The 12,170-nt window shown below is 37.0% G+C and overlaps 1 protein-coding gene across 2 annotated transcripts in view; it reads right to left on the minus strand.

The window, feature by feature from the left end:
• The window catches only part of tmem135 (transmembrane protein 135), a 421,403-nt gene that overhangs the window by 390,101 nt on the left and 19,132 nt on the right, over positions 1-12,170 (minus strand). For both annotated transcript variants that reach the window (XM_039744170.1, XM_039744172.1), the window contains exon 3: positions 6,236-6,328. In XM_039744170.1, coding sequence (XP_039600104.1) covers positions 6,236-6,328 — 93 coding nt within the window. The remainder of the gene's footprint in view (positions 1-6,235; positions 6,329-12,170) is intronic.

Raw genomic sequence — 12,170 nt, forward strand, 5'->3', positions numbered from 1 at the left:
ATCTCAAACTCCCAGGCATTTAGATACTTCTTTTATCAGCTAACATAGCCCCCATGCATCCTAAATGGCGCATGTATATTTACTGTGGATGGCATATTTAAGAGCAAGTCATATTAATAACACTACACATAAATTTATCAATTAAAATCAATGTTTTCCAGCTTGGGAGCAAATATAGGAAGCTGATATGGAAAAAAAAAAATAATAATGTTTACATACAATGACAAAATTCTAAGAGTAGATAACTTGCAGCCAAAAATACTATTGAAAAATGTTGGTTAACACACTTTTGCAATATTCTGTGGATAATGGGGACTATAAGCAGTACTTTCAGAATGAGGAGGTCCATATTTTCAAAAAAAATGAGAGCAGGGACTATGCATCAGTTACTGATGGAACACATCTCTTGCCTTCCGTATGAAGAGGTATGGTGGAGTACAAAAAATAACACTCCAGCAAAGAATAAAATATCAGATTTAGGAGCAATTTCAATGTATTTCTAGTCTTTAATTCTGAGATAAGATATCAGGGAACAGCTTTATCGCATAGTTCATCCAGTTTAAGAACATGTGGGCTTCATCTCTGCGGTTTATGGAAAATGAGTTTCTTCAAGCTTTATCTAAGATCTTAGGCCCATATGAGACTGGTATATAGTAAATGTTTGCTGCAGCTGGATCACAAATCTGAGGTCATGGCTCACTACCAGGAGTGGTTTGTTGCATTCAGGTGAATTGGGACCAGCTGTCCTAAGTGAAGATGTTTAAGGGCCTTGGAAGTTATATTTGGAGACTTGCTGTGTTACAGAGCTTCACCCAAAAAGACAGTGGGCATCACTTATAATGCTGTCATAATTGCGGGTTTTATCAACCAGGGGCTAATATTATTACTATAGTCTACTACAGCTTCTTAGTCTTGAACATGCTACATACAATTGCCCATGAATAAAACATTCTTGCCACACATCAATTCCTGCTTTTCCTAATGACTGACTTTAGCTTTTGTTGATGATCAATACAAAACACAATTTACAGGAAACTGTAATCCTTTGAATTAAAACTGGTTATCAGTAGTAATAATATGGGAATTTTGAGTATTTAGGACTACAGGCCTTGGTGTCCTACGCTTGCTGAGGTAGGTTCCAACTTCAGCCCTGCTCAGGATAAAGCAGGTTAAGAAAACGGATGGACTACTGTTTTTATTATTATTATTCTTATATGTTAACAATTTTCATTTGTTCACATTGCTCATTCAAGCATTACTTTTCATATTTTTCTCTTTTGTATGTTCAATCTATACATTTTTTTTCTTTGCCATTGACAGTTTGAATCATTTTAACTTATTATCAAAAGTAATAATGTTTACAGGCTGCCCGTTTTCATTTGTTTACATTGTTCACTCAAGCATTACTTTTCATGTTTTTCATCAGTAGTATTTCCAAGCTTTAACTATAGTTGCACATTTAGACAACTAATGCAATGAATTAAATGTTTGAAATGCTTATATTATATACTAAAGCGCATAAATGGCATATTGAAATGCACCTCCTCACACCTCCATTAGCCAGGAGTTGGATTAAATGGTTTTGAGAATGAAATTATAAGTAAAAAAAACAATTGAATATATATCTAGGTCTAACGGAATCGATCTGTAAAATAACAATGAACAGATATTTCTGTGTTCTGAGTAGAATAATATGTGTCATGAGGTTTTCAGTATAACATCACAACATAGTGTAAATCAAGTAATGCTCATGCCTAAATGCTGCTCAGCAATATGTTTACATCAAAAACACACAAATGCACAACCTTATCAGTTTTATTTAGCTGTTACAGTCTAGTCAATAAATGTTTCTATATAGTGTATAGTGAGACAGATATCAACATAACGCTTTATGTATTGTCATAACCTCAGAAAGTAAAACACTGGTAAGTGAATAAAATTCATTGACTATTTATAAACATAACAGATAGTGTATAAGTTTCAGTTCACAGTGTACGCATTTCAATATATAGTGTAAGCCTTTCAGTATATTATGTATGGGACAAAATCTCACTATATAATATATGTCTTTCAATATACAGTGTGAGTGTTTCACTATTTGGTCTATGTACTATGAAGAATGAATTAAGTCGCACACAGCACCTTATGAAAAATAAATAATATTATGAAGTAGATGTACAGTCAGTGTAGGTGGTAACTCTTTTGGTAAAGTAGATGAACGTGGAAACATAACACCCCTACTTTCGAGTTTTGACAGCAATGTTCCAAGGGTGAAAGACCTGGGATGTGGGGTCCACATGTGCAGTTTAGGGTATAATAAATCAAAGGGTTTCCCCTTGGTTTTACACACATGCATAGGACTCACCTATTTCACCTAATGGGTTGATCGGCACTGAGTACAGTGTCCACTACTCTCTCTTCTGAGCTGCACTAGTACCATAGGTCACAGCTTATAATTTTGGGAGCAACAAAATCACCTCCTCCTGTATCATCCTGTCTGTTTTCCTTTCTAAAAAACACGTCCACTAATTAATTTGTCCACTCACGGTATTGACGAGTGGCGCTGTTATGCTGGCATCATTCAACTGGCAGCCACACTTGTCTGCATGGAGAGGAGAAAAAAAAGGGCCTTAAAGTAGCCCAGTCACTACAGCATTGCTATTGACAAATATCAACAAATAAAATAACATTAGCAGCTAATTTTCTTTTTTCTGTAATGTCACCAAATTTCAATTAAAGCATTTTTTAAAGACATCTATGACTAATTCAGCAACAAAACTTGTGTGTGTAGCTATTAGATAAAATTATGCATTATTTTGCATATTCAGGATGTGAAGACAAAATGAAAAAAATAATGTCTACACTTTCAATAATATTTTAAAATCTATGGCTTCCAGATTTAAAGCTTTCCTGATACTTTACATCAGTGGATACTAGTGCTTCAAGTTGCCACTACAGGACTATCCATTGTATCTGATGCATTGTCTATTCTGTCCGACAAAAACATCAAAAATGTACTTTAACTTGAAGGACAAAGAAGCTTTGTCACTGGAAACTTCTCGGCTCTCTAATAATAATAATAATTCTTAGAGCTTTAATGGTAGTAGTAGTCCCTAAGATAAACCATTTGTTCAGAAGGCATTATTTTACTTTTTCAACATTTGCACTAATCATTAATCAGTTGTTCTGAATATTGTAGCAAGGTACATAAATTTTCAGCAATATTATTTCTCGCCCTGCCTTTCATTCAGCTTCCATTTATTGCAGTTCTTCATTACTGTATCTAGTATATACTGTATCGGTAAGGCTCAAAAACAAGAACATGTAATTACCTTCACATTCAAAGCTGAAAATAAAAGTATAGTGAACAACCTTTATTAAAGCTTATAAAAATAAAGTCACTGAAAAAAATGCAGTATGAGCAGTAGACTCAGTCAAAGCAACTTTAGCTTTCAGGAAACTAGCTACCAGTAAGAGCACTCCAAGGATGGAGAAAAGTGATTTCAACAATGGTAGAGTCTCATAAAAAATACATACTTTTGTGAAAACACTTTTTGTAAATACTCTTTTAATAACAGTGGAATCTCAACTTGAGAATCAATAGATATGAACACTCCTACTTTGAAGTAAATGTATTTGATAGATTTTAAAGTTTTTGGACTGGTGACTATTTTATGTGTATTGTAAAGAACATGTAATATTTGAAATACTGGCTCCTTCAAAAAAGAAATGTGTATGTTGCAAATTACACAATACTTAACTGTTTAATCTATCTACCAATCTTTCATGTGCTTTCAGGATAACATTTTTATTTTCTAACCAGTGTGAAGTACTATTACTTTTACCTTATATCAATGTGGGAAAAATAATACTGCAACAAGATTACAGGGCTATCGCTTCACAGGCAATGATATCTACAGGTTAATGCAGTAGAGCTGAAATCACAAAAAGGTTTTCTCACAGGTTGCCCTCCACTTGCTAAGGGTAAAACAGTGGGATATACTGTAGAAAGAAATTGAACCAGCAAATTTGAGATTTAGACATCAATTTATAATCTCTATCAATCATGCCACAACTACTTGCTAACTAATTTACTAATTTACTAATTGCTAATTTTTATCTTCAGCCTGTAGAGCTGGCTGTTCCTGATCTTCCCAACTAAAGGGAGATGATGCCCAGAAGAACTGCCAATTAATGTATAGTATTTACCTCTATAAGATACATGACTCTGATTTCTCCTATAAATAGGTCAGAAAGGAAGATTTCAGGCAGATTGCTAAATGAAAAAAAATCCACACACACTCTATATTTGAATAAAAACATAGTTTTTGATTTCCCCACATGGAACATTTAATCTCATGAGATTGAGGTTTTTGCCCATGACGCTAGTTCATGCTCCAATCTAAGCAAGGAAATGAAAATCATTTGGACACAAGAATTTAAAATGTTATCCAATGTTAAGTACTACTACAGGAATAGGATTTGTAAACTTGCTGAAAAGATTTTGGACAACTTTGGCAATCACACTCCATAAAAAGTTAAAAGGAGGTGTTCAGCTAACAGGGATTCTGTGAAATTTCTGCAGCATAAAACAAACATTATGCAAAAACTAACAGAAGGTGGTAATGTTGTAGCTGGTTAAGCAGAACTTTGCTTCTGTTTGATGTGTGAACCATTTTTAGATTTTTACACAATATTCACTTCATAACTAAATAATTTAAAGTACAGTGGAACCTTGGTTCACAAACGTCTCTGAACATGTACAAATCGGTTTACAACCAAAAAGTTTGCCAAACTTTTGCATCTGTTCACGACCACAGACTTGGTATACGAACAAGCCAGTTTCCCTTTCGGTTTGTGAGCGCCGATGATTTCCGCACGTATTCAGTCTCTCCCTTTGCATTCCCTGTGCAGCGAGCAAAAGAGAGACAGAGAGAGAGAGAGACACAGACACACACACACACACACACAACACACACACACACACACACGTGCGCAAGAGGGAGAGAGACCCACACACGCGGGCGAGAGACACACACACACACACACATGCACGCACGGGCGCGAGAGAGAGACGGCTGGATGCATAAGGCCAAGAAGGCAGTTAAAGAATGCACCAGGCTTGTTTTTAAAGCGACAGATCAAGCATTGTTTTAACCTTGTTATTTAATGAAGATTTTTTTCTATTGGATGTTAACCTCCACTTCACTTCTGTTTACAGTGATCAGTTCGTAGCGTGCATTGTTGCAATGTTACTTTTCTTGGTGGTTTATTAAATTACGGATTTTTCAAATGTGCTTAAAACTCATAAAAAAAAAAAAAGTGTTTTTAGCAGCGGTTCGAGCGCTATAGCAAACTCTTGCAGTGTTAGTTTTTCTCAGTGTTATTCAATGTTTTTGCATTTAGTTTACTATTACGATGTGCATTCTATGGTATGATTAACTATATTTGTGCTTAAAAATCTTTAAAAAATATATATTTACATACAGTTTGTACGGTCTGGAACAGATTAATTGTATTTACATACAATCCTATGGGGGAAATTACTTTCGTTCAGGACCAAATCGGTTTACGACCAGAGTTTTGGAATGAATTATGGTCATGAACCGAGGTTCCACTGTATATGATTTTATAAGCATTCAATGGCAGTATGAATTCTAATAGAAACATCCCTTTCAGTTTATCTACTTTTTTAGTCTAATTTTCTTTTTCCAATACAAAATTACAAGCAATCATAACAACTTGGCAGCTATGAGTGGAGTTAACAGGCTCTCAGAAAGGTTGATTGAATTTCAATATCTCATACAATTTGTTCCTCTACTTGAATATGCAGTGGGATACAAATGCAATGTTAAATTTTGAATGGACTGGCATCTTGGGAGATAACGGTATGGTCTTGAATCTCTGTTACAGAATCGCTACATGCTTAAAAATAAACAGTAAAATAAGCAGCATAGGCAGCACCTGACTGTGGAATGGAAAAACAGATCCTGTTAATAGCAGTATTATTTTCTCTATCCTCACAAATCTCTTTATACTTTAGTAAAGATCAAATTCATTATTGGAATAACAAATTCAAGACTGTCACTAAAAAGATCACTTAACATCACTAAATACATGCAAAACTGAAATAAATTTTACAAAAAAATGAAGATTGCTTATTCAATGTATGTACAGTAATTGCTTATATATGTTGGTATAAAAGCTTATAAATTTCCATTCAAAGTGTTTTTACCTGCTCTTTCTTTCAATAAGAATGGCTAAATACGATGCTGGCAAAGCTGCTCCAAAGCCACTAGACCAGACGTAGAACTTGCCTAGTAATCGTCTGGAAAAAACAAAACAATAATTAAAACATGAATATCTAAGAAAAGCATTACCCTTAAAATATCTGTTGTATTTGTTCCTCATCAAAAGTACCTACTTTCAAGTTCTACACATGCCAAATTCATGATCTTAACATATTTGTTTTCAAGCAAAAGATAATGCGATTTAAGAATATATATAATACTTTGTAATATTTTGAACAAAATCTATTTCTATCAGTTACTAGGGGGCTTCGCTCGCCTACCCCCGTGTTTGATTTACTGGACATACAACACAATACAATTTATTTTTTGTATAGCCCAAAATCACACAAGAAGTGCCATAATTGACTTTAACAGGCCCTGCCTCCTGACAGCCCCCCATCCTTGACCCTCTAAGAAGACCAGAAAAAACTCCCAAAAAAAAACCCTTGTAGGGAAAAAATGGGAAAGGCAGTTCAAAGAGAGACCCCTTTCCAGGTAGGTTGGGCGTGCAGTGGGTGTCAAAAAGAGGGGGGTCAATACAATAGAGTACAATACATAGAACAGAATAAATCCTCAATACAGTATAAAAATGAAAATTCTATAAGTAAGGAGTAGAAGTTCACATTAGATATCATCACATAATATGGATTTGTTTTAAGTCCTGGAGACCTCATTCATCAAGCTGCCTCCCCCATTTTGCCATTCCACATCTGAAATAGTGCTACTACGACGAAAGGAACCCTCTTTCCCATGATTCCTGTGATCCTCCATCAGGGATAACTTTACCTTAGGCAGGCAATATACAATTTAAAGAGATTGTTATTTTCTTGGGAATTGTTACATATGCATTATTTTCACTTTTACTTCAAAAACTTTTGTAAAAACAATACTTGTCCTTTATTTCCGACCTCATGCGTGGTTGCACCTCTTTCTTGCCAGACGTATAATGCTGCTCACGTTGTGAAGGGAGTGGCTGAACGCACGCTAAGGATATGTCTTTGGATCATTTGCTATCTTTTTGCTGCTTGAGAGCTGCCTCTTCTTCTTGTTGAATGTCGTTGTTTTAACAGCTGGGAGCATATGATGCTTGTCTGCCACAAGCAATCCAACAACTGCTAGGGTTAGATGTCTGTGGACTTGTTTTAAATGATGGCTCACTGCCTGGTCTCGCGTAACGTTATAAAAACAATATTTGCCCTTTATTTCCACCCCCAGGAATTCTTTTTTACAGGACGTATAACGCTGCTCGTGTTGTTTTTTTTTTGCTGTCGCGCTGCCCTTCGATCTTTTTAATGCAGGTACAGACGCTGTCATTTTTGCTACTTTGTGTCTCTGCTGCTCGCGTTGTGAATGCTTCTCTGTGATCATAACTATACACCTGACCGAAATGTGTTTTCTTGGAAATTAAACTTGTTGTTGCTTTAACTGTTGCGGGTCCACAGATTCTCATTGTGTATGTTCCATTATTGTGTAAATCTACGTTTTGTGCATTGAATGTTGCAAATGCGAAAAGAATTTTTCTGCTCTTTTCCTTTTATTTCTGACCTAGTTTTGTCCTGCTATTTTTTCAATTACACCTGGTCCTGATGATTTCCTTTTTTGGGCGCAAATGCGATCTTTTATTTATCAACGTTTCATTTATAATGTATTGTCCTTTATATGCTTTATATGCACTGAGACACCTATATCTGTGTGTGCTGCTTCCCTTTATACTACTGATTTGTTTTGCCCATTCTCTTTCGTCTCGCAGTTCTTTTATTTGTCTTTCGTGATCTTAATGTATTGTTTCCTAGTCATTCATTCCACAGGATATTTTTTTTATAATAGAAACATTTGACTAAGTTTTACCATTTGAACATTTCTGATTGTTGTGTAACTATATTTTACATTATAATCATTCATCTGATATTCTAATGTATATGTCTAGAGTGAAATGTCTGGCTTGAAAAAAAAGACTACAGTATTTCTACTGCAAGAAATAAAATTTGGATTTCTCTGTATACTTCTAAATTTGAAAAAAAAAATCCATTCTAAAATTCTTCCAATACCAATACTGCTGGAAAAATATAACAAAATAGTATGTATAATTTTTACTTCTGTCTGTTTTGCTGACTCACTTACATTATAAATACCTAATAACCAATTAATGAAGAAAGTAATAAAAGATATGTGATTAAAATTCCAAAAATTGGACACTTTTTCTATGCTCCACCACACAGACTTTATGTTATATAAAACCTATTATAGACAGCACACAAATATATCTACCAAACAAGCTTTACAAGAAATAACACAGGTACCCGAGAATAGATCAAGTCAACAAGACCACAAGGATAAAGTGGAACAGAGGGAAATAAAGAAATTTAGTTTCAGAATGCAATAAATTTAAAAGATATCAATAGCAGCTTCATTAACAAACAATCAAAAAGGCTCTAAAAAGCTGCAGAAAACAAACGTCAACCAGTCATTCACTGAAACTCCCTGACTTATCTTGATTTCTGCAGCCAATGATTGCCACCACTTCTAGAGAAAACTGTGCCTTTCTAAACCAGAATTTTAACTTTTTGCACTCTGGTCCATGATAGGTCAAGCTTTTCAGAGGCTCCCATGGAACACCATACTTATTTGTCATAAACAGCCTTACAAACCATAACGTCAACAACATACATGTGCTCTTCATACATTTTATTATTCTAACAGTATTCAGTGTGGTTGAATAAACTCAAGGAAATTAAACTCTATAGTTACAAACTACTCCAAACCACTGAAAACAAGTCACATTTCTTGACTACAACAACAAAAAAGTAATGCTTTTTTAAAGGCTGAGGAGATCCACAGTCTAACTTCATAAAACTAATACATTTTTGCACCCGCCACTAACATGTGTTTTGTTAATATTTCTAAAATCAGCTACTTGAATACCACACCAATTGTTCACATTATGTATTGCTCCACCTGCTCTTTGTTCTAGACTCTTCCCCTTTAATGGAAGCCTGCCTCCGTGCTTTCTTTTCAATTAAATATGACAAAAACAAAATCTTTTCTTGCTACATGCTATGCCATGCTATGCCCCATCATCATTAAAAAAATACTCTTTTCTGAACTCAGATGACCTAAGTAAATGAAGACCAACTGTATCTTCAAACAAGCTTCCTGCCCAAATTCCTCAAGCATGCTTTGCTGAACAACTTACATCCCAACAGGAACTCACTAATCTCTATGAACAGTTACAATCTACATTCTGCTCACTAGGAATGAGACAGCTCTACCCAGTTCTACTCTTGTCATCTAATAATGGGACATTTCGTATTCTTATGCTTCTCAGCTTTGCGGCAACATTTAACACTAGAATTACCAGAGCCTACGAGAAAACTCGTAAATCCGACCCATCTTAAATCCGTTCGCACCTCTCCATCAGCGTTTTTTGTCCTGTAAATATGCCAATTAAGATAAGCAGCAAGCAGCCTGCCATTCCATCGCCCCACCATCGCAGAACTTTCACAAAGTTCTCCCAGGTCATGCCTTGTTTGATTATCTGGGAGTGAAGTGCTGGAGTTTTAGAGTGGAAATAATAGATCGTTATTTGGAACACATGCATTTCATGTGAGCTCCGTTTCTACAGTAATCTGTGTAAACACATTGTTAAAATAGAAATTTTTTCATATTTTAGTAATAAATGTTTGATGCTCTGTGCAAGAGAGGACAGAGCGGACTATACTTCCTTAGACGACTGGCGCCCTTCAACATCTGCAATAAGATGCTGCAGATGTTCTATCAGACGGTTGTGGCGAGTGCCCTCTTCTATGCGGTGGTGTGCTGGGGAGGCAGCATAAAGAAGAAGAATGCTTCACGCCTGGACAAACTGGTGAGAATACCCCCAGAATACGGGGAATGGGGTCACAGAATCTGATACATCATCCTCTGAAACGTCGAAGATGCACCATGGGGGCCAAATGGGAGCCTGGTGAACTTGAACAAACCACCCGGGGTGGCAAATGCGGTCTTCTCACAACTGAACCCCTCCAGAGGCACCTGCCAGTACCCCTTCTTGAGATCTAGGGTAGAAATATATGAGGCTTGCCAGAGTTTCCCTAATAAGTCATTAATACGCAACATCGGGTACACATCAAACTTGGAAATCTTATTCATGCACCTAAAATCTATACAGAACCAAACTGAGCCATCCAGTTTGGAACCAGAACAACTGGGTTTTGCCACTCACTTTTACTCTCACGAATTACTGCCAGCTCGAGAATCTGCTTCACCTCCTTGCATATCACAATCTTTGTCACTTCTGAAAGACAATATACAATATGGGTGCATCTGTATTTTAACGGTAGGTTAATCTTCAGTGGCCAGGCACGGCCAAAAAGATGTCAGCGTTCCTTCTGATCAGCGAAGGCAACTCGGCCTTCTGGGTGTCCGACAAATCATCACCAACAGCAACCTCTGTCTGAAAAACTGTGGTAGAAGTGGCCAGCACCTTGTGAGTTTCGTGCCACTCCTTCAGAAGATTAACTTGAAAGATTTGCATGGGCTTTCATCGTCCAGGAATTCTGACATTATAATTCACTAGACTCATATGTTCTTCAACTGCCGCCGGACCCAGACACTTTGCCTGAAATTTATGTCGGTCAGACTGGATTAACACCTGTACCCAATCACCCTTTTTGAATCTGCAAAGTTTGCTGTTCTTGGCATAATTGCATTTTTGAGTATCCTGATTACGCTACTGATGCTCCACCATGATCTGTTCTTGGAGCAAAACGACCTAGTTAACAAATCTCTCCTAGTGAGTTGCATTGCGAACTCATGTCCATTGTTCCCGAGAAATGTCTAATACCCCTTGTGGCCACTGGCCAAATAACAGTTCAAAAGGACTCAAGCCGGTAGATGCCTTGGGGGGATTCCCTAACAGTAAACAGGAGAAAGGGCAACACAGTGTCCCAGGAGTTCAGGTCATCATGGTTCACCCTCCAAATCGTCTGTAACAAAGTATTGTTAAATCGTTTAGCCAGGCCATTCGTCTGCATATAATAAACAGTGGTGCTCATTTGTTTAACTGCAAGGCTATCGCACAGCTACTTCATGACACCAGTAGTGAAGGACGTACCTTGGTCAGTTAAAATCTTGTGAGGAATGCCAATATGCGTGAATATTTCTGAGACAGCTTTAGCAACTACTTGGGCATTGGCCTTCCACAGACCGGCCATCTCAGGGTATCTTGTTGCATAAGCAACCAACATGAGCATATACTTCTAACATTGTTAATTCTTACTCTTTGTTTAAATGCAAAGTTTAAGCTACTATCAGCCTGTTGCAAGCGTGCAAACTCTGTCTGACCATCAGTCCCCGCTTCACCAGTGTCCAACACAGCACCACGCTCTACTCTAGCCATTGCTTTTCTAGGGTCTGTAGCTGCTGTCAGGCTTCTGGAGGTTGAAGGAGCGAGTGCCTGATGCGAAGAGCCCTCCAATTCTCTCAGACCCTCAGGAAGGGATCATCGTCAATCTCACTGGACAAATCAGGTTCAATCTCTAAGTTGGCTCCTTGACTGACCATCTACTACAGAAAGAGGTGGTCTGCAGGTGGCTATGATGCATGGGAAGAGGACATTCCTCTTTCCTATTAAAAGAGGGTAAAAGGTATGATATGGCAGTCCAAATTTTCAAGTTCCTCCCTTTAAATTTCAGAGGGGGCGCAAGATAGTCTCATATTCTTTAACGTCTCCATGAACACAGTAAAAGTTCACCCAGCTCATTTTTGTGTGTAACGGAGCAAGTCAGGGTGGACAATGCAGAGGTCACTACCAGAGTCCAATAGGGCTGGGATTTCTCAACTGGCCAAATTAATAGAGACCTTAAAATTGCCTTTCTTCAA

Source organism: Polypterus senegalus, chromosome 2 (genome assembly GCF_016835505.1).
Source record: "Polypterus senegalus isolate Bchr_013 chromosome 2, ASM1683550v1, whole genome shotgun sequence".
NCBI lineage: Eukaryota > Metazoa > Chordata > Cladistia > Polypteriformes > Polypteridae > Polypterus > Polypterus senegalus.